A 27,154-nucleotide genomic window follows, 5' to 3' on the forward strand; every position below is an offset into this window, starting at 1 on the left:
ATGGAGGTCACTGCTCGTGGTGCTGCTGTGCTGCTCCTCCTGCTTATATGTCAGGGTAAGTCACTACTTGCATGAGGGATATTATTAAATCATAATGCACTGAACCTACCTTTAAAAAATCTCCATATACTCACTGTTATACTTTGGTTCTTGTTTTTGTGTAACCATGCTTACTAAAAGTACCAGACAGAAATTTTGCTGCAATTAACTCAGGAGTTTATGTTTTATCATGAGGAGCCTTGTTAATATTTATAGTTTGTAGTTGTGAAAAATGTTAATTTAGGTTTTTCTCTTACTGCTGACTCCTTCACACAAATTTAGCAGAATAATCGCAGATAATTGTCACATTAATTATAAACATCTTCACGCAATTCATACATTAATTTTATTTTGAAGTTGTTTCCTCTTAATTTTTTCTGTTTCTTGTGTAAAGTTTGGCTAGAGTCCTCAGTTAATTTCAATGTCTGCTTCTATGTTTCATGCATCTGTTAATGTGCTGCAGCCCTGATTACCGTCCACTCCCAGGAGGTAAGAGCTTTTTAAAAAAAACACCTGAAATGAGTCTAAAATGTAATATTGAGTGAGTGCGAGAGCAAAGTGTGGATTAACTCCTCCCTGTGTGACCTTCAGGAGGAGGAGGTTGTCCAGGAGGAGGAGCTGCAGGAGGAGGAGCTGCAGGAGGAGGACCAGGAGGTGATCGAGACATGGACGCGGAACATCAAAGCCTGCACCTGTGACTGTGAATCTGCTGATTCACCGACAGGCACCCCTGCTGTCATCCCACCTGTCCCGCCCACCTCGCTGCCCTCGCCGCCTCAGGGTCAACCAATGAACTGCATGCCAGGTGAGGAGTCGGACTCCATCGCTGTGACATGGCCTGGACTTAGTCGTAGTCCCCCTGTTTGTCACGCTCACAAGGATGTTGGATGCCCTTCATTTCCTAAAGTTCTTAAAAAAAGTGCTAAATGGGATTCACGTCATGTGACACAGTGGCAGCAGTATGGTCTGTGGATCTCTCAGGTGTGTGTGGGCACACAGAGAGAGAGCAGACGGTGTGATGGATCACACAGTTGATGGTAGCAGGCTGTGTCCATTCATGCACTCAGCCAAATCTGGGCTCTACCTCTCTGCAGAGATGCACAGTCACCTTCTAATGTGATCGTGACATTTTCCAGCCGAGGAGAGGGCTTGAATATTTTGTTTAGATGAGAACAGTTTTGGTTTAAGAAATGCACAAGTATGAAGAAGAGGAACCTGGAACAGCAAATGGTGTGAGGTAATCTCATTACCTGTGCAGGAATGTGATGAGCAGATTAGAGAGCCCAAAATAGGGCATGCCCTTCACCTAATAGCATGATACTGGGCAAAGCAGCACACATCAGATGATGTCCTGATCATGTTCTTCTGCCTTATCACGCAAACCCTCGGAATTCAAGGTCTCACTGTGAGCTGGGTCAGGACGAGCACGAGGGCTCGAGGGAATATTAGAGAATAAAATCATGAGCTTGAAATGTTACTGGTTGATTAGTAGACTTTGCCATGTATTTATGAAGCTGTATGAACTGAGTTTCATGTGTATTTGCACTTGAAATCTCCACAGAATGCCCCTACCACAGAGCCCTGGGCTTTGAATCTGGATCTTTGACATCAGACCAGATCAGCTGCTCCAATCAGGACCAGTACAGCGGCTGGTACTCCTCGTGGATCCCCAACAAGGCTCGCCTCAACAACCAAGGCTTTGGGTGGGTCCACTCTCTTCTCCGCTTCACACGACACTATGATAAGCAACTCTTACTGTGAATATGATGCGACAAACACAGATGTGTTCATGTTTGTTAGGTGTGCCTGGCTGTCCAAGTTCAACGACCAGTACCAGTGGATCCAGATTGATCTGAAGGAGGTGGGAGTGGTGTCTGGTATCCTCACCCAGGGCCGCTGTGATGCTGATGAATGGATTACTAAATACAGCATCCAGTATCGTACTGTGGAGACTCTGAACTGGATCTACTACAAAGACCAGACAGGAAACAACAGGGTAAACACACAAATACTCATCAGTTAAGATTTAAGTCTCTTTATGCCACAAATGAAAAGCAAACATATTCGTTACTCTTGCAGAATTTATCAATATTAATTGCATCCCCACCTTTGTAAACAGCAGTAAACACAAACACAAACTAGTTTATCATGGGAACCAGTGAGTGAACTGAACCTGTTCAGGATTATTTTCCCTCATGTTCGTCTCTGAATGTGACTCAATGATAAATACCAGCAAATTATTTGAGTCCGTCAGAGAGGATTTTATCCAGGATATTCAGGACGATGTGTGATGTTTGGTCACCACAGAAAACACTCACCACACTATAAGCTAAGACTTGTGCTGCAGGTCAGCAGATCTGTGCATCAGTTAAAAATCATATATTTACATAAAGACTAAAGTGACGGCTTCTACAATAAATAATTTTTATGAATTTGTAATGAACAAACTGTTGGCAACACCTGGCTGTGTTTTCTGTTGTTGTTGTCGACTTGCAATCATAAATAGTGTATCACTCTCTCTCTGTCTGTCTCACCACCTTTGATCCATAATAAAACCTCGGAGAACAATATAAAACAATATAAATCATCAATTTACTTTAAATAACTCCTGTATCCTCAGTTATATTTTCCATGTAAGCACTTATGAATGGACATATTCATTTTCTTTAACTCAAAAAGTATTAATTGTCTTCGATGATATTGTCTATGGAGCCCTAAAGTCTTCACTATTATAGTATAATATTATTATAATATAATAATGTTAATACAATTGAAATTAAAAAATAAAATGAACATATGAACAAAGTCTGTAAGACAGGAAAATTTGCAAATAAATTGTGAAATAATTATTATTATATTTAAAAAAAAAAACTCTTATTAAGAAATGTTAATTAATGTCCTTATCCTTGTTTTCATTTAATCACTGTTTTTAAACCTAATTATAGAATTAATTCAAATTAAATTGGAGAATATGTCACTAGGAAACATAAAACATTTCCTAGGACATTTTGATATATAAAAAGTTTTTAAAACCCCCTAAAATATATATATAATATATAGTAGTATAGTTATATATATATATATTATTGTGTAAGAAATGCTGACAAAATAATACATTGAGTTCTAAAATGTCTTATTTATTACATATTGTCTCATTTATTTATTTAATATTGAACACTTTGGGGCTCCCTAATTCTTATTTAGTCATGCTTAGTCATGTTTTGTTCATGTTTTGACTGAAATGTTCCTGTGTGTGAGAGAATGAAATGAGCTGCTAAAAATGCTAAGCTAAAGGACTGAGGTGTAATTTTTCTTACACTACTTTTAGTTTTACTGTATTTTACTTCTAGTCTAGAAGGGCTTTTTCAGTTCAGTGATTTTTGTTTTCACTTGAGTTTGGCTCTAAAATCGTTCACAGTGATTAGTACAAAGACTGCAGAACATAATGGGAAGAAGAAGAACAATGTGTTTCTGTTTATTCTAATTCAAATATTAAGATTACAATTTATGACCCTAGAGTGAATGTGCACAGACTCTAATAGTGTCTTTGCAATGCTGTTTACTTCCTGCTCTCCAGGTTTTCTATGGGAACTCTGACCGCTCTTCCACGGTGCAGAACCTGCTGCGTCCTCCTATCGTGGCTCGTTACATCCGCCTGCTGCCTCTGGGCTGGCACACCCGCATCGCCATGAGGATGGAGCTTTTGATGTGCATGAACAAGTGCACCTGAAGTGTACTCAGCCTGCTCCTTCCTCACTGTCCATCCTTCCCCTGCCAACCTGCCGCTTGCCAAAAGGGGGACACTGGTCCAGCTTTTTAATATGACCTTCATGTCTATAACATGTCTGTCTTTCTTCGGTGAGGCTCAAAGCAAACTCAGTCTGGGCAGGTGGACATGTTTGGTGTCCTTTGATGCACTATTTTATCTGTCTTAAAGTATCTATAATGTCATTGTTATAATAGATAAACACTAGATTGGACACATTTTCTGTGCACACAGGGGATTCCAGATGAAAAGAGATTTTTTGGATGCCTATGTGCTTCAATAAAACTGCGGCAGTAAAATACAAAGATCTGATCACTTAGTAATAAACAATCGAACACTACTGAAAAAAAGATTTTACAGGTTAAGAGTCAAATCAAATGAGCTTGTTTTATTTGAGATTTACTGTTACATATGTAAACATGAATATTCTAAAATTGTTAAGCATTCATTTGTGGGTTTATGTTCTCATGTAAATGCTCTGTTGGAAAAAAAAGCAGATAAACACTGACTATGCTACTAATTTGTGTCTGTAATAAAAGCACAAACTTAATACTTGATTTCATTTTAACAGTTGATAAACATCTTCTGTTATAAATATTACCAAACAAGTAGTCACACATCAGTATTAATATAATACACGGTGCTCCTTCAGCAAAACAATAATCCATAGAGAGAAATGTGTAGTGTGCACAGTCCTTACAGATGCACAACACACAATACAATACGGTGGTTTGGACTCAGTGTGTTACTGTGTCTCAGTCCTCACACACTGTGCACATGATGAACATGAAGTGAGGAAGAATTTACAGCATCAGAGCAATATATTGCTGAGTCACACAGTCTCTTCAAAGTGCAACAATAAGAAGTTTAAGATTTATTTCTGCCGAGCTACGTTCATGGCACTTTATCTCAGACAGAGAACAAGTTTTACAGCACAGGGCCTCCGTCCTCACTGTGGTTCATTTACATTTAAAAGCTTGTCCCAAGTGTCTCAGTGTGTCGTCAGTTAAAGATACACTAGTACAGTGATTCCAAACCAGGGTGCATGAAGTCCAGGGGTACCTCTGCAGTTACAAGGGGGTACATGGAAAGACTCTATTAAAAAAAACATATGTGCACATAGTCAGCAGCAATACCTGAACAGGAGCTTTGTGTTTCAAGTAAGAGTGTGTGAAAAGTTAGCTAGTGAGAAGAGAAAGAGTTAGCTAACAGTACTGGATAGCCAGCTGAAACAGACTGCTGATGAATAAATGAATGAAAAATGGCTTAAAGAAATGGATAGAAAGTTCAAATATTTAGATAAAACATTGGGGGAATTGTAGAAATATCTAAAATAAACTGAAAATAAAAGATAAATGGATAAAAGGGTTAAGGATGGTTGAAACATCCAGCTTCTGTCAGTCCGTCAGTGGAAACAGTACATATGCAAACACAACATTGACAGTTCACTTGTATGAAGAATTACTGTAAAAATGTCCACTTCTATATAATCAGTAGTGTTAAATAACATCCAGCTGAAATGAACACATGGAGCCACATCAGACAAAAACAGTTGGGAACCACTGCACTAGTACGAATGGCTTTTGTATTCCTCTAACTGCTGTAAAAATGATAATGTAACAGTAATTAGAAAAAAAAAACTTACAAGTAATTTTTCTATAAACCAAAAATGTTCAGCAGTTAAACATTATAGAATATTTTGCATGTTTTTTCACATGTTTTAACTGATTATACAATTGAAAGCACTTGGAAGCAGCTTTTGTGAAATCTTTAGTATCAAACAGACTTCCTTGAATCCTGGAGGTGGGAGACGTTATCAGAGAAAATCACATCTTTCATTACTAACTTCATTAACTTTGTCATTAATTGGATCCTGTAGAACATCAAGGTGTACTGTACTACTGTATGATTCATCCATAAGGTGCTTCATGACACAGACATAAATACAGGTTTCAGTAAATACTTTTAGATTACATTACTACAGAAGGATCTTCGGTGTGGTCTGCATAAGGAACAGTTATGTTTGTTCTGTTTGAAGTGATTGAGGTGTAGCCATAGTTTTAATTTGTATAATATTTGTTTATAATGTACAGCGGGGTCCAAAAGTCTCAGACCACTTTCCCATCCTGGTCTCAGACTGTTGGACTGAAAAGTCAGTGCCTAAATGTTAGTGCAAGGTAACCTCTGTCAAAAACCACTAAATGCAGTGCTTCATTATGTCCTACAGAGGGCGATGTCGGTTATGATTTCTCTCACTTTATGGCACCATATTGTCTAAGATGGCTGCGTTTCAAAAAGACATAAAAACCTAAATATCCTCAAAAAGAACAAATAGATTGAAGCTTTTAAGATTGTCAGTGCCAACTCAGAAAAATTGCACTACGACTTTATTTTTAAGAACAAAAACTGCTTTAACTTGTAGCTGCACATTTGAGCATCTATAACAAGAATGACGGAGCACATCCAAAGGCAAAACAGCTCAGAGGATGAGTTAGATTTCTGGGTGAGATGAACACAAGTTACTGACGTTACTGACCTCTATTGTATGAACTGATAAAACTTCATTTGTTTAGAATGCCTTAAATAGTCTTAAGGAAATACTACGCAGTAAAATGTACTAGATTTCTATATTGAATAGAAACAAAAATACTTACACTTAAAATCTACACTTTATCTATCCATTTATATATACTTAATTTGTAATATATTTACTTTATAATACAAATTATAATCAGAATTACAGAAGTAATAATATAAAGTCTATCAAACATGAAAGCTTTAAAAAAAAATTTAGACATAAAAAGGCTTTTGGCCTGTTTGCAAGCAGTGTTTAAAACTGAAGGTTTGGTTTCTGTGTGTGTGTGTGTGTGTGTGTGTGTGTGCGTGTGTGTGTGTGTGTGTGTGTGCGTGTGTGTGTGTGTGTGTGTGTGCGTGTGTGTGTGTGTGTGTGTGTGCGTGTGTGTGTGTGTGTGTGTGTGCGTGTGTGTGTGTGTGTGTGTGTGCGTGTGTGTGTGTGTGTGTGTGTGTGTGTGCATGTGTGTGTGTGTGTGTGTGTGTGTAAGTGTGCATGTGTGTGTGTGTGTGTATGTGTGCACGTGTGTGTGCGTGTGTGTGTGTGTGTATGTGTGCACGTGTGTGTGCGTGTGTGTGTGTGTAAGTGTGCGTGTGTGTGTGTGTAAGTGTGCGTGTGTGTGTGTGTAAGTGTGCGTGTGTGTGTGTGTAAGTGTGCGTGTGTGTGTGTGTAAGTGTGCGTGTGTGTGTGTGTAAGTGTGCGTGTGTGTGTGTGTGTGTGTGTGTGTGTGTACAGCAGGTGTACTGTTATGTAAGGGAGGTGTAGGAGCAACAGAGGGGAAACAGTGTGGTCTGAAGTGGATGTGAAAGCCGTAGGTGACAGAAATCACAGAGCCGTCTCTTTCAGGTCGTTGAGGTTTGGCATACGAGACCTGGAGGGCCGTCCGAACCCATGCCCATTCTGCCCACCCTTGATGCTCATTTGCTCTGGGTAGGGGTTGCCCTCTGGGCGGCCCAGGGCGGATGTGTGCCAGCTGGACTCCAGTTGTCCAGGCAGCGGGTAGGCTGTCTGTCGGCTCTTCAGCTGGGGCGTGCTGACCCCTGAGTGACCCCGGCTTTCTGTGAAACCACCTTGAGCAGCGGCCGGATTAGGCAGCGGCTGATAGCGCATGTCAGAGGGTGTGGTCTGGTTGGAGGATGAGGATGAGAGGTGCAGGAGCTTGCGCAGTGACTTCAGTGGCTGACTCTGAAATAAACACGACACATCACACGACCATCTTTAAATCAAACCTTTCAAAACAACACGTTTCAGGAAAATACCTTTCTTGTTTCTCTGAGACTCACTGGAGAGTGTGAATCAGACAGTTTCTCAGGCGGCCAGTCCTTGTCTCGGTCTCGGTCTTGGTCCCGGTCTCTGCTCTTGTCCCGGTCTCTGCTCTTGTCCCGGCTTCTGTGGCGGCTGCTCTGGTGACTTGAAGACCTGGAGGACTTTTGGAGAACTGTCTCCACCCCGTCTGTAGGAACCTGTCACACAGTGAACGCATCATTTAACCTGTTTAAATGATAACTTCACACTTGTAACCAGGGGAGGTCCTCACAGTGTAAAGGACAAGAAAAACACAGAATGCGCTAAATCATTTCTTGTTTTATTTTGAAACTATGCTCCCATCCCTTGTGTTCCTTATGGATTAACTTCCTGTCTTTGTTTTTTGCCCACCTGTGTGATTGCTTGCCCCGCCCTAATTAGTTCCACCTATGTCCTATCGTCTCCCCTGCACTGGTGTATTTAAGTCTGAGTGAGTTTGTCTGTTCAGTTCTCCTGTGGTCCCTCGTGCACTTCTTTCTGTTTCCCATTGTTCTTGTGGGTTTACCTTTGTTCTTGCTTCCTGTCTTTTTTTGGATAACCTGTTTTTGGATTCCTGTCGGCCTGAACCATTTAGCTCGCCTGCTCATCACCCATCTGCCTCTAAGCCAGCTTATTCATTTATTAAATACAATACACAGTTTTACACAGAGTCCAATTAAAACCTCAGAATGTGCTTAAGAAAAGATATTTGTGTGTTTGTGTTGTCCTCTACATGTGTTGATTTACCACTGACATAAGTCTGAAGTTATTTCTGATAATAGGCCAAAGCATCATTTGATCTGAAGTGCAGTGAAGCCGTAAAATTAAAAAACAGAACATGCAGCTGGAGCCAGAGACCCGAAGCATTTGCTGATCTGAGGAAGAGAAGAGACGACTCATCTTGTTTATTATTGATAAATGAAGCTTTCCATGAGAATCCATGAGACATCTGTAGCCTCAGTATTTTCAAACTATCTACTCTTCATGCAGTGCACACTATTTCCCAGCAGCTCTGAGTCTGACTGCCTGATTCCTCCTGGCCAGATTGTGTTTATTTGTGCTCTGTCATCAGCAGTAACCCCCTCCCAGCTTTTGAACAAACTGTCACATATAAATAGAAATGTAAGGGGAAGAGAGAGTCTCAAACACCTGTTTCATCATGAACCATTACTGCAACTGCAGCGGCGGCCGGTTTCACATGTCAAAATGCTGTTTCCTTTATATTTAGCATCTCTTTTGGTTCATCCTCAGTCTTAATCTTTGCTCTATAATCAGGTCTTGTGTTTGGATGCACTTTGAGGGGCAGAGACATTGGACCAAATGCTTCTGTGTGATGCTGGTTCATAGTAAAGCTTCATGTGAGTGTAAACAGACACAGACTCCTACAATCTCGTGCTTAAGCAAAGAGAGCGCTCTCGTTTATCCTCAGCTCATAACGAGAGATGCTGTTAGGGCCGTGGCTGAAGTCATTGGTGATTGATCAGAGTCTGGTGGTGAACGCAGTCAGATCCATCAACTTTACTGGACAAAGATTCATGAAGTTTCCTTCATTAAAGTGGAAATTCTAAGAGTAAAAGTCACTTCAACAGTCACGTTATGGCCTCATTTTCATTTTCCTCTGATATTTGACCTGCTGGATGGATCTGGCTGGTTTATGTTAGCAATTCATTGTTACGTGATTCAATCGATGATCACGATGCATCATATTTATAAAATTATCAAATAAAACCACTAAAAACAAGCTTAAATGACACATTAAAACAGTGATGAATGTTAGTAATGCATGCGATGTTAGAGTGACAGTGATGGGATGAGTAGTGTAGTGTAAAACAGCATGTACCATGGGAGAGGACACTACAGGCAGGACTCTCACAGAGGAGCTATGCTTTATGTTATTCTTTGGGCTAAACAGAGGGAAAAGACATTTCTTGATGACAGGCGGTCTTCCATCAGGGACTTCCATCTGTAATATAGAGGAACATGACTGGTGGAAACATGAGCACATCACAACAACAATATCTCTGCAGAGGTGCTAACAAGGCAAAGTATCAAACATTTGAAGAGCATAAGTGGAGAGAGTATGTAGACAGACAGGTGTTGACGTCAAAGGAAAGATGCATGAAGCAGCATCCTGGCACGACTTCCATCCTCAGAGTGACTTTGATGTACAACTCACCATCTGAGATTTTTTCTTTTTCTTCTTTATTGCTCTGAAGAAACCCTGCTTCTCCTTTTCTTTGGACGGCTCAGAGGGGTTCAACACTACAGTATCTGGGCCAGTCCTGAAAGTAAGACAAAGCATACTGAGTACGATGTCCCAGCTAAAAATGTACAACATCTTTCAACTCCTAATAAGACCTGACAATTTCTGTTAAAGCCACCGTGTCATGTGACCAGTGGGGAATTTAATGCACCAATAAACTGCTTCAGAGCAACAAACGATGAACAAATTGGTGTTGTCAAGGTAACCTGAGTTAGAGAAGAACAAAATAAATGCTGCATTTAGAGGAGATAATTACCAGGGATCAAAGGCTGGTTGACGTTTGGAGTGGTTTGACAAACTGCTGCCGTCCCCCGACAGACCCGAGCCCCGGCTCTGACCCCTGCTATCATGAAAGGAGTTGTCTGGCCGGGGGGAGGGGACTGCTCAACAAACACAACACACAAGTTCATTCACCTTTTGATACACACAGGAAAATAAACAAACTCTGTACAGCCCCAATACATTTAGCAAACAATATGTAGCTAGCTTAAACAACATCAAAGTGTGCTGCATAATTATCTACTTCATTTTATACTCCAGGTCAGACAGGACTGTGGAATGTTACCCAAATATTAAAAGGTTCTGGGAGGTAATTCACATATTAACAATAAACGTCATATAACATTTTCCAATTTAACAATAACAAAGAAGAAAAGTTAGCAACGGTGTTTTTTTGGTCATTTGCAGCTAAGAACTAAAAAGGGGAAGATTTATAACATAACTTTTTTTCTCATGTGCCCCCTTGTGGTGAAGCCACAAAATACAGTGACGCACCAATACCCCTACTGACCCTGTTCGTCTGCAGTTGAGGTCTTACGAAAGAAAAAATGTTTTTTTTTTGAGGGATTTTAGAGAGAGTGTCTCCATGGCTTAGTTTAGTTTAGTTTGGCCCCCAGAGAAGACCGACAAGTTTATTAAATGTACAATGTTCAGTTAATACCTTGCTTATAATCGTAAGCCACGTTGACCTACCATCTTGGTTCCCAGAGGATGGATCTTATTGATGTTTCCTCTGACATCACCATGAGGGTGACATTTTTGGTTTTGAGAGACATGTTTCGGTAACTATAGAACAGAGTGCCATTAAATTTGCTTCAGACATTCATGTTCACCAGAGGATGAATTATAATAATGTCTGACTTTTCATTTAGTGCCACTAGGTCAAAATTTTATTTATCCAATACTTTGGTTTTTTTTTTTTTACCAAATACCAAAAAATCTAGTGACACTGAAATTATCCTCAGCTGTACTTATTTTAACATTATGTTAGCGTGCTAACATGCTAAAATAAATGGTAAACAAATCCTGCTAAACGTTAACGTGTCACTGTGAGCATTAGAATTTAATCTGGTTTAATAAACAAAATTAAGAGTTCCTAGTCAATAGTAGTCAATACATTTGATTATCATGTGTTCATGCTAAATAAAAGGTTTTTATTGACAAACAAACTGTCATCAGATTTCTTTAAACTCTTACATATCAATCAGGCTCTGGGTTGGAATCTATAGTATTTTTTAGATTCTGCAGTCACTAAGAATTCTGAACACACTGGCTTTAAGTAATGTCTCACCAATAACCATATAAGATTTGGAAGAAATTATTTTCTCACTAAACTGCAGTCAAGAGCCTGATGCCTGAATCTGAACTGACAACTTGATCTCCACAGAGCAGTGAAAGAAAGAAAGACCCTGGCAGAGATGTGTGACTAAACCAACCTCTGTAGAAGCTGCCCACCCTCCGAGGCATGGATTCACTGTAAATGTTGCGATTCTCTTTGGAAGAGCCCCCATCTTCTGTTTGCTGGTCATGATATAAGCCAACCTGAGTCACAACAGAAGAACTAGTCACATACAAACCTCAGAGATCAGCTGCTTTGCATGCCTCTCTATCTGAGCTGATATTTCTATTTACCTGAAAGAACAGAGGGACAGGGAGGCGTATTGATTTACAGCTGGTCATTATAATAAAACAACATTTGTAGAGGCTATAAATGTATTCCAGAGTCAAACTGAAATGAGCTGTGATGACAAGCTTGACTGTGCTATTAGAAGTAGTCACTTTAGAGGGAAGCAAAGCACATAGAGAAAATGAAGAGGCATCTGATGCAAAGAGACAGAGAGCGAGAGAGAAAGAGAGTGAGAAAGAGAGAGAGAGAGAGAGAGAGAGAGAGAGAGAGCAGTTCATGACAGCGGTATCCACCCACATCCGCACTCTCAGAAGACTGGATGTGGGTGGGAAATGGTGGGTGCAGGCAGAATGTCGGACCTCGCTTTTTTGCCGCTGTGTGTGAAAAGATGCAGTGTTGTCCCTTGTGGAGTCCCTTATTGGGGGTCTGCTGTGGGTGACCTCAGTGGGTGCCTGTTCGCTCTGTTAATGGAGACATGATGAAGCATGAAGTGAGCTCAGCACTGCAATACACACATACAAATACACACACGCACACAGTATATATACTATATGTGTGTATACAGTATATATAAATATACAGGTAACAAGAGTCTCTGTATATCTTAAGAGGAGAGCAACACTCCTAACATTTGCGACATCCATAGATGGAACTGCGATCATGTTAATCCTGCCTTTTCCGATTCTTTACAAACCTGAGAAACTGACTAAAAAGATGTGGCTGAAAAAGCTAAACACAGATCAAGATATTTTCAGACGCCACCAGAATAAATCCTGGCTGCTTTGTTGTACAATGACTGAGGAAGAGTTATCCAACACAACCTGGTGTAGGCATGATATGATTAGATCCTGTAGGCTTAGGCTTTCCTGAAGCATGGAGAGGTTTAAGTGGGCTGATCACTGACCCTGCTCATGTCTTCTTCTCTGGAGGAGCCCCCAGAGTGGCGAGGCAGCGTGCGGTGCTGCAGCTGTGGAGACAGGAGCTGGAGGCTGCTGGCTCTGGTAGGCATGCCCTGCCCCACCAGCAGCCCCTCGTCCGCCCCGTGTGTCCTCTGGTGGTCCCTCCGTACGTACATGGAGTGGCGGTGCGGCCTCTGCTGGGAAGAGAAGGGGCTGGTGTATCCCTGACCATAAGACAAAGGGTCATGTGGAGCAGACAGAGAGTGAGCGTGGCTCCTTTCAATGCCACTGTCCCCAGGGTCCAGGGCGTCTGACGTCTTGGCCTCCTCTGAGGCCTTGTGGCGGGTGGAGGAGCGCCTGTAAGAGGAGTCCAGAGTATTACTTTCTCTGTCTGAACGCATGCTTCCTCGGCCAGCTGTGCTGGGACCCAGTCTGTCGACTCGGCGGGCTGCTGGGCTGCTGGGAGCTGTGAGGTCAAGGCAGCTTGAGGGAAAATAGCGAGATGTGGGCTCATCAGCATAGAGATGCACATCATTTAAGTTCCCTACTGACTTGGCATCACTAAGCGTGCCGTAGCTCTTGGACAAGTTCAGGTAGGCGAACTTGGAGGAGGAGGGCGTGGAGCTGTGAGACTCCATGTAGCTGTGTCGACTGTGTTTCTCCCCTGATTGAAGTGTGTTGGTTTTCCCCTCCACAAAAGAATGGCGGTTCTGCTGTGAGCGAAAGTTGGATTTGAGGTACTTGGCCCCGGGGCCGTCCGACACCTTGGACCCCAGGTTCATCTCGAAGTCGCCCTTGCTCTTGGCCTCGCCCGGGCTGAGCAGGTGAGGCAGGTTGCTGCTGGCCAGGTCCATGCTGCAGGAGGTGGAGTGGTTAAAGATCTGCGGCTGGTAGGTCTTGGGATGAAGGGTGGGGCTGAGGTTGATCGCTGCAGACATGTTGCCATTGAGAAAGCCTTCGTTGCTGGGGTGGAGGTCTTCATGCCGGGGCAGGCTGGAGCACTCTCTGCTGCTGGAGCGGTGGCTTCCTGAGCTCTTTCCCCCGTGGCTCCTGAGAAAGAGAAGAGAGGTCAACATCAACATCCTGTGCATCACACATTCAGCTTCATGCAAGATATTGGAGGCTATTGTTGTTATAATGTAGTGATTAGTTGGTTTAAATCCTAAGTAACTGTATTCAGTGTGTAAATATGGTCATGTGTGTGACGTTCCACAGGGATCAGTAGTAGCTGTACTCTTCCTAATATATGTAAATGATTTTAAATCTGCAGGGGATTGTGGGATTTTTCTGTTTGCTGAAGACTCACTTTTAAATGTCTTTGACATAGAAAACACTCTTAGTCAAGTCATGTTGAAATTAAGTACATGGCTGGTGGATAATAGTCTCACACTCTATCACAGATATACAGTACATGGGTATTTGACAATTATACAATATTGTACAATATTTTTTGTAAAACACAATTTTTGAAGAAAAAATACACATACTGATGCAGCTGTGAAGGTGTCACTAGCTTTGTCCATTCTTTCACCATGTTTTTGAGCGTTTTCACTGAACTGCACTGTAAATGTGTCCTATAAAAAATAGCATGAGAGAGATTTATCTTTATTGTTAGATACTTATATTCATGTGGTGTTTTTCATTTAATATAAAATTAATAATAACACAATTTTTTCCCATGACTTGTTGAACTTATTAGATTTTTTAATAAATGTTATTCTTTCAAACTGTTGACAATTTAAGATGAGTGATGATGACATTTCAGCTAAAGCTCAAGACTCAACTCTGTTTTAAGATATTTAAGATATCTATATAAGATATCTATTTCAGATCAGAAACTAATTGAAAAATTGAAAAAAAATGTTCCATAATTATAGAGTTTAACATACAGTGTTTAATTAAACAATATAATTTAGGGGTTTGTCAAACCAAAGGAAAAAAAACACTTTCAGTGGTTCAGTGGAAGAAAACTTGCCATGTAAACACGTCTTTGGCTGTAGATGAAAAGTGAAAATAATCTCCTCTCTAACCACTTCTCCTCGACCTTGATGGAAAACATCAATAGGACAAGGAAAGATATGAAGGAGAATTCATAAGGACTTAGAAAAAGACACTGCAGTGCAGAGAGAATCCAACTGCACTTTTTTTTGTAAACACACAGACGATAAATCCTCCTTTACTGACCACCAAAACAAAACAAACAGGACTGAAATGTTGAAATAATATAACCTGAAAGAAAAATACAAGTTATGTAGAGTTTTGACATTTTTTATACATTTGTTAAGTAGAGATAATTCATTTTTAGTGCATTACACAATGGGAGGGTTTAGTGAAACGACATTTATGTATAGACTATAGTATCTCACTATGATGATAATATTGTAAACTAAATCTGCTTGTTCTCCATGATGACTCCTGACTAGATTTGAAGAGAATAAATCTATATTTATAGATATGAGCTTCAGTCGATCAGACAAGGATTTCCATCAGTTTTGCATTGTGTCACAAACATAAAACAGCTGCTCTGTAGTTTCTACATTTATTTGAGGTTAAACTATAATGGCGTGTCACTTTAAATGTTGCTGCAGCAAGGAATTGTGGGATGGCATTAGCACCTTTCCTTTCGTAAGGTCCAGTGTTTCCTATGCTAAAGGGGATAGGAAATATAAAGACAGGAAGCACTGAAGCCCCTTTCCTTATCATTTAGAGAACTGGACCAGCTCTGATCATGGCTGCTGCTCAGAGACTTCAGCTCATTTCACTCAGTCAGAAACCTTCCTAAGAAAAAAAGCCAGCAGCCCAGCAACATTTAAAGTGACACACCATTGTCACTTCACCTCAGCAGAGCCAAGTAAATGTAGAAATAACAGAGCAATTGTTTTATGTTTGTGACACTTTCCAGAACTGACTGACAAGGAAAACCCTGCCTGAACGACTGAAGCCCAAATCCATAAATATAGATTTACTCTCTTTAAATCCTGTTGGGAGTTATGAATTTGGACTATGGACCATGGACATTGGACTATCGAACTATCATTGTTTTTTTATTTTTATTATTGAAGTATGAATGAAGTATCTATCTATCTATCTATCTATCTATCTATCTATCTATCTATCTATCTATATATCTGTCTATCTATCTATTGAATTTATAGTTAACAATATCATCATCATAACAAAATACTATATACATAAATGTTGTTTCATTAAACCCCTTAAAATTATGCCTGAGGTATTGATCAACATTTTTATGCTTTACCTTTTATTAATTGAACCATGCTTGAGACAGTCACACCATAGGTCCTTTTTGAGATTTGCTTATTAAATTTACAAAATTTAATAGCAAAGCAGCTTTGATAAGAACAGGTTCATGTCAGGTCAACAATGTGTGTGTGTGTGTGTGTGTGTGTGTGTGTGTACACGTTGGGATCCAAAACTATAGAAATAAGTGAGCAGGGGCACAGCAGTCTTGGTTGTTATTATGGTTTGGGGCAATGCTTCAGTTTTATGAATACCACCATGTTTGTTTTACATGTTTCTAGTTTGTTTTATTTTGTTTCTGCATGTCCGTGTTTCACATTGGATTCCTCTAAGAAAGGCCAACACATTCTGCATAAGAAACAACGCATGAACCGATGTGTGTGAACAACAGGGAGACACTGACAGGCTTAAACTAGCTACACAGTATAGTGCTCAGTGCTGACCTGCTGGGGGTGGTGTTGTCTCCATGGTGAGGTTTCCTCTTGGAGGAGCGTACAGGTGTAGGTGTGGGTGGGCCGGGCCGCTCCACCAGCCGCAGGGTCTGGAAGGTGTGGTGGTTCAGGCTCTGCTCTGTGAGAAAGCGCTCTGTTGGGTTCAGCAGTAGCAGGTTCTAATGCATAAACACACAGAGGGAGACCGTGAGTCCCTGAGACACCTCGAACATCCAGACCTTGCAAACACACTGAAACAGTCATGATATGAGTCACCACCATTATCATAAAAGTCAGGCTGCTGCTACATTTAATTGTGTCTTAAAGGCACCAAACACCAAACTATTATGTTAAATGTGATTTGTGACATTTGCTTTTTTTTCTTACTTGAATAAATGTGTTTAATAACCTGTCTCCATGGATTTTAATGAAAGGTGAATTCTGTGTGAACGCACTCAAAATAAAACCTTTGAACTGAACTGCAGCTACATTTTTACATAACAGTAATTTACAGAGGTAGCAACTTTCTCAGGACAAAAACAGAACTAAAAAGACAGACAGCAGTACGCAGCTTCACATTAGCAATTAGCTGACATATTTTGTTTAGTTAATGTCTACACTCAACCTTAGAAAGCCTGTTTAGTAATGAGATAGATGCCCATCCTTGCTGAAGTCAGTCCTGAGATGACATGTTAGCAGTGAGTCATTATCTGCTGGGAAAAGCACAAGCACACAGCCCACATTCTTGACATGAAGCTCCTGTTTACAGTGCAGACACACCAATAACAGCAGTGCTGGAACCAGGATATGAGCTGAGAGATGCTGAAGCAGTGAAGAGGCATCATGCAGTCACGACGTAAACATGATGATAATGATGCAATTATCAGGTGTCTCGTTTATAAAAATATGAGTTTTCATGGATCCTGTCTGAGCTGGACTAAACTAGACACTGATAAAAGGTCAAAACTAGAATCCTCTCCTCGTGGTTTCTGCCTTCGCCTCTCAGACTAGTTTCAGATTATATCCCTGTTAATCCAGAGTCAAATAAAATATGAACCATTTGTGTGGAATTTTGTCTTAATTGTTTTGTGAGATCACTGTGACCTTTGACCACCAAAGTCTAATCAGTTCATCCTTCAGTCAAAGTGAGCATTTGTACCAAATTTGAAGGGATTCCCCTGAGGAGTTCTGGAGATATTGCGTTCACAAGGCCAAAATCATATTTTGTGAGGTCACTGTGACCTTTGACCTTTAGCCACCAACATCAAATCAGTTCATCTTTCAGTCCAAGTGAACATTTGTGCCAAATTTGAAGAAGTTCAAGGTGTTACTGAGATATCATGTCCATGAGAACGAGACGGACAGTCGGACAACCTGAAAACATAATGCCTCTGTCTCTGGCTGTCGCCAGGGTGGAGGCAGAATAAAAACATCTCCTCAGCAGAGCAGCGTTGCCAGATCCTCCTTACCTTCAGCAGGTCCAGCAGGCCACCACCAATGATTCCCAGGTATCTTCGCTCCAAGGTTTGGGGATGGTTCACAGCAGGGAACTGAAACAAGAGAGAGAGGAAAACAGTACAGTCAGTGAGAAAGTGATAAATAATCAAGTGATTACTACTTCGTCCAAGGACGAGCAACATCAGCCTCCTGTACTGTGTAGAGCAGGAGTATATGTAATCAATTTGTTCTTATTCCAACAGGTTAATTACCTGAACTTAAACATTAGTAAAAGAAGGAAACCTTCAAAACATAAAGAGCGTCACCAGTTCCATCGAAACTCAACAGGTTGAAACTGTTACATGTCTGGAGGTTTATATCAATATGAAGTTAAACTGATCAGAAAAGGTTGATGCTCTGCTTATGAAGTCATCACTTTAACCTAAAGTCCCTTGAGGTCAGTACCAAAACTTTTAAATGTTTTCTATCAGTGTGGCCAATGCCTGGTTTTCTCCTAACATCATTACTGCCAATGATCTGACTGGGATTATAAAGCTGGTTTGGTTTGATTCCTGATTCATTAGAGACAGTTTTGGAGAAAATAACAAAGAAGATGGTTCAGACTTTGGTGTTTTAATGATCTGAGCTGTGTTGTATCTGTGTTGTGTGACTGTCCCACAGCTGGGAACATGTTATACTGGCCAAGATAGATATAAGATTGATTGATATAAATTGTAGTTTTAACACAATTATTTAATGTATTGCTTTAACAATTGTTAAGTTTGAAGGTTTCATTTTATATCTATTGCCTGTTTTATTGGTGATAGTGTGATTGGTCTTTAATTTATCAATTGATTGATTGTTTTAAATACAGTGTTCTTTATTCTAGTGGCTAGGCAGGTTATATATCTGTTAGTTTGCATGTTAGTGTCACTACTGTTTCTGGTATGGTTTTCACATTTTATCTGTAGTGACATGTCTGTCTTGAGTATTTATTTTTCACTGTATGTGGTGTAGTGAAGTAGTTTCCCCTCTGGGAATTAATACATCTAAAGTAATAAATAAATTTAAGTAACTAATGTGTCTGTGTCTGTGTTTTTTAAAAGTCTTGTTTCCTCTGATGTTTCCCTGCAGATGCTATGACTTCTTTTGTGAATTTTGTGAAACATGGTTCGCCGACAGCACTGTTGCATGTGATTTCTTCCACATCCAGATTTCCTATATCAGTCTCTCATTGTGATTTTTGATTTTATTTTTCTACTGACTGTTGTGAATCTGCCGGTTGCCTAAAGAAAACAAAAAAAAAAACTAAACGTCCATAAGCTGTTCTTTTTACAGCACACATTTCCAAGTGTTACAGAAAGCACACCGTAGGTGGCCAGTGTGATAAATCAGCCATGAACTGTGTTGTATGGTCTCTTGCTGTTCTGCGGCATTAATTCAGTATACACATGCAGTTCAGTCAAAAACCACATACTTGTATGTATATTTATGAGGTGGAATTCAGACAAGAATTTAGGGTCCATGCTGCCACCATTGATCAGGGCCCTTATCATTGGGTATTGAGTTTGCAAACTGATAATTATATCCCGAGGCGTGGGCAGGGAGGGGAAGGGAAGGACAACCCAGGTCTATACCACCAGCCTGCCACAGAAGACTTATCACAGCCTTCCCTCACGGAGCGCACAGGATAGATGATACACGATGAGTCATTGTGATCCAATCAGTCACGGCACAGCAAACTCAGCCAGAAGAAAAAAAACAGGCAAAGAGTGCAGGGAGATAGCAGGGAGAGAAAATCAAGAAGAAAACAAGAAGGAAAAGAAAAGAGAGGAGGAAGCAGAAAGAGAGAGCAAAAGAGAGAGAAGATGGGTCAGCAGAGTGACCCAGAGTGAGGGTTGGGGGTGAGGAGTGAGGCCTGACGTTACCCGCAGCCCATGGAAGCGAGGGTTGTTGTAGAAGAGCTTCATCTGCTCTGGTGGCAGGGGTCCCAGCACTTTCTGGATGGTAAAGAGCTGGTCAATCTCACTCTCTCCTGGGAACAGAGGCTGTCCGTCACTCAGCTCTCCCAGGATGCAGCCCACTGACCACATGTCCACTGCCTTCCCGTAAGGAGCCCTAGGAACCAGAGATTTAAACGATTGGTGATGAAGGCCAGACATAAGAACAGCTACTTAAAGGATACGTCAGTGTAGTAATAGGTTCTCTCATTCAATGTGGGTTGCTGGATAAAAACTAGCGGACGTACCCGAGCAGGAGCTCTGGAGAGCGGTACCATCTAGTGGCCACATACTCAGTGTAATTGGCATCGGTCCCCTCTGAGAGATTACGTGCAAAGCCTGGCAAGAGAAGACAGAGGAAGCAATATGGTATGATGAGGAGTCTTTTGATATGCTCTACATCCTGAGACACCTGAAACTGATTTCAGCTGGGTAACCCTCTGGATGCTCATTATCATTCAAAGGTGTAAGTTACAAAGTCGCTGAGTTAGACATAAGCTGTGCAGTAGGAGAGATGATGAGCCCTCTGGGAATATTAAGTCATATTAATCCTGGATATTGTTTAACACAAACCATATTCACTCATAAAATTTTAACTATTAAATTATGGAAAAATCTGAATTCATTTTCAGAATCCTGAAGCTTGACAAAAAATTTACATATAGAAAAAAAGTAATTTTTTCCCAACATTTTGGGAAATATACTTATATTTTTTTGATTGACAAGATAGATAGAAGACCATACTACTCTCATTTTAAAGCTATAATATGTAACTTTTTCACATTAAAATATCAGTTGTGTACCTACATCATCATACATTTTTTAAGGAAATGTCAAAATGAAATCCTTAAATTTAATAATTGTAACGGTCCATTTCATTTGGTCACCTGTCAATGTCATCACGTGTCAGCGTTGTTGTTGTCTGCCAGAAGCCTCAAAATTGATGTTTTGTGCAGTTTTAAGTCATATTTTTGAGATACACTTTTTATATCATGTTTGTTTTTAATTACATGTTTTAATATTTTAGTCATCGGATGTCTTGATTTTAAGTTATGAGAGAAACAAGCCGAGCAAACGTTAGTGGCAGCTCAACTCCCAGCCCCTCCGAGATATCTTGTGTCCACCAAACCATGTCAGCGAAACACTGATTTTTTTATTTGAAACTGCTTTATTCAGTGTTTTTACTGGTTATAATCATCTGGTGTGTTTGTTATGGATAGGAAGACACCTCTGTTGATAATTCAGCTCCAGGTACAACCTTCTAAACAACTGACATTTAAGGAATCCAAACCAGGAGCTGAGTGCAATGGTGGTAAAGACAACAACTCCCATGATCCCACACTATTTCATGATGTCTTTTGTTATTGTTTTGATTGGGGAACCCCAAACAGCAGAAAATTACATATTATGTGTTTGAGTATGAAGCTAGAGCCAGGAGACTGTTGGCTTAGCTAGCACATAGACAGAAAGCAATGGGAAACAGCTATCCAGGCTTTATCAAAAGCTAAAAAGCTACAACAAAATGTCTACCAGCACCTCTAAAACTCACTAATTAGCTGGGCTCCCCTGTTTCCAGTCTTTGTGCAAAGCTAAGCTAACTGTCCAGTGGGTAGAGCTGTATAGTAGTGAAAAAATGACATAAAATGTCAAACTATTCTTTTATTGTGGGATATTAATGTTTGAATTTGATTTTCCCCTAGGGGATAAATAAAGTATCTTTCTATCTATCTACCTACCTATCTATCTATTGTTTAACTATATCCCCTCATATAGATTTTAACTATATGGATAAACATTTTCATTATTTTCATTATCATTATTTCATCAGAAGAATGACTGTGAACTTACAAATACAGAAAATTGTATGATAATCAAATAGTTTTCAAGGAGGAGTTTGAGATTTTGAAAATCAGTTTATTTGCTGAGAGTCAGATAAGAACATCAATACAACTCTTGTGTTTCTACATTAAATATGAAGCCGTTAGCTCAGCTTAGCATAACGCCAGGGGAAAGAGGGAAACAGTTAGCCTGGCTCGGTTTACAGTCCCTTTTATTCAAAATTCTCACATTTATTCGAATGTGGGAAAACGTGAAAGTAATAACCTGTTTGAATACCAAATTTACAAAATTACTGAGCTAGAGGTGCTGGTAGGAGACACAGCTAGGCTTGATGTTTCCCCATTTTCAGTCTTTAGGCTAGGCTAAAGCTTACCAACTCCTGACAGACTCAGACATAAGAGTGTTGTCAATCATCTTATGTAACTCTCAATATGAATGCAAAGAAGTGTACTTCCCAAAATGTCAAACTATTCCTTTAATGATACCAAAAAAATGAAAGAATGGAAAGGGAGTACATTGATGCTAACAGCTGTTAGCATGAACTCTTCATTTCCACTGAGCATTTCTCAACATTGCTTGCACCAACATTAAAAATCAAAACAATACACAATCAAAACAAATGTGCAGTAAGACACAGTCCCAAATGTAAACCTTCACAGCGGAGTCTGTTTGGCCTATGTCTGTTCACTCAATGCCTTTGGCTGACACAGAGCAAACAGCAGGTCTTCAGTCTCTCACTCCAGATTGCCTACACAATATTGGCTATGCCTTGTTTTCCATTTCCCCCTGTTTTGTTGTGGCACTACCAGATTGAATCAAAGCATGATTAGTGCCTTGTTTTCCAACATGTTTCATTGATTGAGATGAGAGAAGAATGCGGAGCAGCAGCCTGAGAGGCAGGAGAGAGGGCTGCACACAGAGCTTTAGATAACCAGGTGAAGTCTGCCTGCTGCACTCCTGAAGCACTGGTTTCAGCCAAATATAGTTTTGGTTGAAAATATTCCTTTTACATCACAGCTTGGAATGTTTGGTCGCCTTTCTTAAAGCTCTAACAGTATGAGTGTTTGGTAGAAGCTCACCGAAGTCACATAACTTGAGGACGTCATCAGAGCTGATGAGAAGGTTTTCTGGCTTTATATCTGAGGAGGAAGAACACAGATGGGACAACACATTAGCTGGTGAGGGGCACCATCATTACATCATTACTACCATATTTCCTTCCACCACATGTTCATCTGTCACATTGAAAAGATTAAATAAGATGAAAGAAAGATATTTCTTCATAAAAAAACAGGAAAGAATCATAAAAATCAATCAGTGAAAATTCACAGATTGTAAAGTCAAACCATAAGTTCTACATCAAATCCCTCGATAACACGGTCATATGTGTGCCTGGGTATACCACAGGCCATTTGGATGGCTGCTCTCTTTTCTGTGACAAAAGCTCACATGGGCCATCTGGTTTCCTGCTCTGCTGCCACTGATTTGCCAAATGCTCACGTCTTTTGAACAATAGAGTGGTCGGTTATATCACATCAGTAAACCTTTACAGCCACTGTTTCAAGAGAGAAAACTCATAAACTCCGACTTTTTTTTGCAAAAAATGCGACAAATGTAGAGAATTGGTTCCCGTTGTTTCTAAAAATATAAGAACAGATGGTGCCCAGTGACGGAGCAGTGTTAAATGCTGCGCTCCGTTGACACTGCATGAGCCTATTCCTGTCTCTTCTCTGTCTCACTGTCTCCCTTGTGCTGTTTTTACCATGTGTCCTAATAACAAATGATTTTACCTCTCAAATGATTTTACCTCTGTGAACAATGTCGTGCTTGTGGCACCAGTGAATGGCTTTGATTAACTGGTAGATGTAGCTGCGTGCTTTGTCAGTCGGCACACCGTTTGGTAACTCCTCAAGCAGCTCAAGCATGTTCTAAACAAGAACAAAACACAACCAAATCAATCTGATCAATCTGACCACCACACAGCGGCAACCACATATACGTACATATATAAAAAGATAGGCAGTAAATGATTGAATCTTAAAATACAAACATATGTTTTTAAGACCAAGATCTCCTAATTAAATATCTATTTGCCTACTAATTAGCATTTCCAGTAATAGTAATAATAATAGCATAATGTGGTGGTCAGGACCCCAACAAGGGTACATGAGATGAGCCTAATACAATGTCATACAATGTGTATATGTGTATATAAATATATAAAAATCATGTAGACCTAATGAAGGAATGGTCTGTAGAGGGAGCTTACCTTCTCCACATACTCAAAGACCAGATAGAGCTTCCCTCTTCTGCGGAAGGCCTCTTTCAACTCAACAATATTCTCCTGCTTGAGGGTGCGGAGCATCTTAAGCTCCCGCAGCGTTGTTTCTTTGACCTCCTCATTTTCTGTACGGAGGTGAGACAGAATGGGAAATCAGGATTACACTGGGCTCACATGTGACAACGAGGGTGTTCTCTGATGATTTTGTCCTAATCAGTGAAGAGAGCCCTCTTACCTTCACTGTCCTTGAATTTCTTAATGGCCACAATTTCATTGGTCTCCTGCAATGAAAACACAGCAGCTCGTGAGAAATCGATCCTACTTTTCACTGCTCCTGTCAATACATTGTGACGGTCGGAAAAAACAGCAGTGCAGATGAATGACAACACATATAATGGTATACTGGCTGCATTAAGTAGACAACACCATTTAGTATTTAAATGTGTGGGCTTTGGCTAAAAAGATAGGCAGTAAATGATTGAATCTTAAAATACAAACATATGTTTTTAAGACCAAGATCTCCTAATTAAATATCTATTTGCCTACTAATTAGCATTTCCAGTAATAGTAATAATAATAGCATAATGTGGTGGTCAGGACCCCAACAAGGGTACATGAGATGAGTCTAATACAATGATTACTTGGCCAGGAGAAGGGAAAATACAAAATTCTGTTTATTTTTCTTTATTTTTTCTTTTAAATTATCAACTAGTTTTATTGTCCAGGCTTTTTTTTCCCCATAAAACAGTCTGATGTATAGCTGTAATAATTTGTTGCTTAATAGAATAGTCAATTGACAGAAAATTAATTAAACAACTATTTTGATAATTGATTAATAACGTAAGTAATTTTTCAAGCTAAAATGCAAAATATTGGAATGTTAAAATATCTTTTCTCACCTATCTCTTATTACACAGATTCACTGATAATGAAAATAAATGTTAGTTGCAGCCCTAATCTGAGAGAAAAAATCCATCACAGACATGCACCCTGTGAGAAGGGCTGCAAGATGACATAATTTCACGTCAAGAGGTCACAAGCATGAAAGTTTGGGTACCACAAATCAATCTGAATGATTCACTGGTGAAATGCAGTGCATACAGGACCAGTGCACCTGGACCAGTGGACGCCTTATGAAAAAAATCCTGCAAAAATAATCTTTGTCATCTGGTTACAGCCATGAATGGCATGAAATAATCAAAAATGTACAGACCAAAGAATGAAACTCAGAACTAATGACCACCGATTCACTGTTTCCCTGAGCCACTTCTCATCATCCGTCCATGAAGTTCTCTGTGAGAGACGCCCCACCACTAGCCCCATTTCTCGACATGTCCTAGTTAGGCCTGGTATTTCTGCCTATGGCTCAGAACTGTGCTCCAGTTTCCCCCTCGTCACAAAGCCCGAGGCAGCATCACACCACTCCAACGTGGATCACAGTGAACAGTGAGCCCTCCTCCCAGAATGGAGAAATATAACATGACTCACAGCAGGGTCAACTCCACAAGCATCATCTTGCTGTGCATATGTATGACAACCTGTTATACGTCTAAATCACTTGTTCACTAACAGAGGAAATAAAACCAGACAAGTAGTTACAGTGAAATTTAACTAAACAGGACCAGAAGACTTGAAAATGGCAGATATTGGTGATTGATACTGAAACCTTCAGAAAAGTATCTACATCAGTGGTTCCCAACGTGTGGGCGGGGCTGAAAAGGTATTGCAAGTGGGCCGACAAATCATTTGCAAAACAGTACAATTTTGGTTGAAAGATGTAAATGTTAATATAAATAATGTTCTTAAATGTTTTAAAATGAAAGGATTTTTAAAAACTTTAAATACGTCTTTCATTGTTTTTATTTTTTCTAAGCTAATGTTAGAAACTTTTATGTTGCCGCTGGACCACATCCTACACTTATTAGCTATCTCAGTCTGATTGTGCGCTAAAAGACTACGTCCATGGCAATAACTAGAGAATCAAAATGCTGGTCAGCAACAGGAATAGTTAAAAGGAAAGACAGTCAAGAGACAGATGAATGTACAAATGATCTCTCCTCTGTCAAACAAAAAAAAAAAAGGAGTTTCCCCTGATTTCAGTTGAATCCTGAATGTTTGATTGTTATCATTAAAATATAAAGTGCTGAGGCATTATTGTTATAATGGTGATTTTCACTTCAAAGCAGCATACAAGCAACGCCTGAACAGTTCGCTTTCTACTGTTTAAGTCTGCATCCTAAATATGTAGCTTGTATAAGCGGGTATGTTTTTCCTTCAGGAAGTTACAGGACAGTGGAACTCCAAGAAGTCACTGCACCTGACCAAGAAATATTTCCACCATGTAACGTCCTATAAAACCACAATTAATCATCTCTCTTAATAATACATCTGTAGTCTATCAGTTGTGTTAATTAGTGAGCTTTAAACATTCCAACCTAGCTTTTTACACCTGTTTCCATTCTTTACGCTAAACTAAAATAATCTAAGATAAGCTAAACTAAGCTAAGCTAAGGTAAAATAAACTAAGCTAAGCTAACCACCTGCTAGCTGTAGGTGCATACTTAATGTACAAACATGAGAGTGGTGTTTTCCTTCTCATCTAACTCTCAGCAAGAAAACAAATTCATTTATTTCCCAAAATGTTGAACTATTTCTTTAAAATGCAGCTCCTCTACTGGCCATTAAATGTTGGTTTTACCATTACAAATATCTGAGCAAGAAACACGTGTTCATTCAGAAGCGTCATTAAGAAGTGTCCTGATGGTGAATGAAAAAGCAGATTTACTGAAAGCTTTAAATGATATTTGGAGGCTATTTTGACTTTGTTGTTGCTGCTTGTTTGTATCACCTTAGTTCCACCAGGATTCATGACCCTAAATCCAGGCTTCAAAACATCCCTCCTGAAACCACCTGTTGATATCACAGACACTAGAAAATGTTTTTCTGCAGTCAGTGAACTGGACACAGCGGCCTGCTGGTAAACACACACTTGGGGAAGGTGAAGAAGGTGGAGAAAATGAACAAGGTTCACTTCACTGCTTCCAACAGCATCAATTTGCTCTTAAGATTTGTGGAGGGCTCAAAAGTAAGAGCACTCCCGTCACCACCTCCTCCACAGAAAACCACCAAAACTACCCAACCAGAGACTTTAAAACTTCAGCGACCCAAAGAAACTT

At 40.0% G+C, this 27,154-nt stretch overlaps 2 protein-coding genes across 2 annotated transcripts in view; one reads left to right on the forward strand and one right to left on the reverse strand.

Moving 5' to 3' along the window:
- Window positions 1–6,501, forward strand: rs1 (retinoschisin 1). The gene is made up of 6 exons (XM_022759043.1): window positions 1–55; window positions 503–528; window positions 631–844; window positions 1,601–1,742; window positions 1,840–2,035; window positions 3,617–6,501. Exons 1-6 carry the CDS (start codon window positions 1–3, stop codon window positions 3,767–3,769), a joined length of 786 nt encoding a protein of 261 aa, XP_022614764.1. The 3' UTR covers window positions 3,770–6,501.
- A 701-nt stretch (window positions 6,502–7,202) lies between these two features.
- Window positions 7,203–27,154, reverse strand: part of cdkl5 (cyclin dependent kinase like 5) — a 37,409-nt gene continuing 17,457 nt past the window's right edge. Inside the window, exons 4-19 of the mRNA XM_022759105.1 lie at window positions 24,214–24,259; window positions 23,967–24,103; window positions 23,505–23,625; window positions 22,777–22,836; window positions 20,107–20,197; window positions 19,787–19,976; window positions 17,891–17,971; window positions 16,404–16,600; window positions 12,793–13,752; window positions 12,190–12,289; window positions 11,640–11,745; window positions 10,181–10,304; window positions 9,838–9,943; window positions 7,777–7,840; window positions 7,661–7,710; window positions 7,203–7,562 (exon numbers count right to left, since the gene is read on the reverse strand). Of these exons, the coding sequence (XP_022614826.1) occupies window positions 7,203–7,562; window positions 7,661–7,710; window positions 7,777–7,840; window positions 9,838–9,943; window positions 10,181–10,304; window positions 11,640–11,745; window positions 12,190–12,289; window positions 12,793–13,752; window positions 16,404–16,600; window positions 17,891–17,971; window positions 19,787–19,976; window positions 20,107–20,197; window positions 22,777–22,836; window positions 23,505–23,625; window positions 23,967–24,103; window positions 24,214–24,259 (2,793 nt within the window). The remainder of the gene's footprint in view (window positions 7,563–7,660; window positions 7,711–7,776; window positions 7,841–9,837; window positions 9,944–10,180; window positions 10,305–11,639; window positions 11,746–12,189; window positions 12,290–12,792; window positions 13,753–16,403; window positions 16,601–17,890; window positions 17,972–19,786; window positions 19,977–20,106; window positions 20,198–22,776; window positions 22,837–23,504; window positions 23,626–23,966; window positions 24,104–24,213; window positions 24,260–27,154) is intronic.

The sequence above is a fragment of the Seriola dumerili genome, unplaced genomic scaffold, assembly GCF_002260705.1.
Source record: "Seriola dumerili isolate Sdu_G_001 unplaced genomic scaffold, Sdu_1.0 BDQW01000319.1, whole genome shotgun sequence".
In the NCBI taxonomy this organism is placed as follows: Eukaryota; Metazoa; Chordata; class Actinopteri; order Carangiformes; family Carangidae; genus Seriola; species Seriola dumerili.

What these genes read in the sequence shown, in the direction of transcription:
- rs1 (XM_022759043.1), top strand. Translation starts at nt 1, where the DNA reads ATGGAGGTCACTGCTCGTGGTGCTGCTGTGCTGCTCCTCCTGCTTATA. An exon ending in CTCAACAACCAAGGCTTTGG is followed by an intron (nt 1,743 to 1,839) that starts GTGGGTCCACTC and finishes CATGTTTGTTAG; the next exon opens with GTGTGCCTGGCTGTCCAAGT. An exon ending in ACCAGACAGGAAACAACAGG is followed by an intron (nt 2,036 to 3,616) that starts GTAAACACACAA and finishes CCTGCTCTCCAG; the next exon opens with GTTTTCTATGGGAACTCTGA.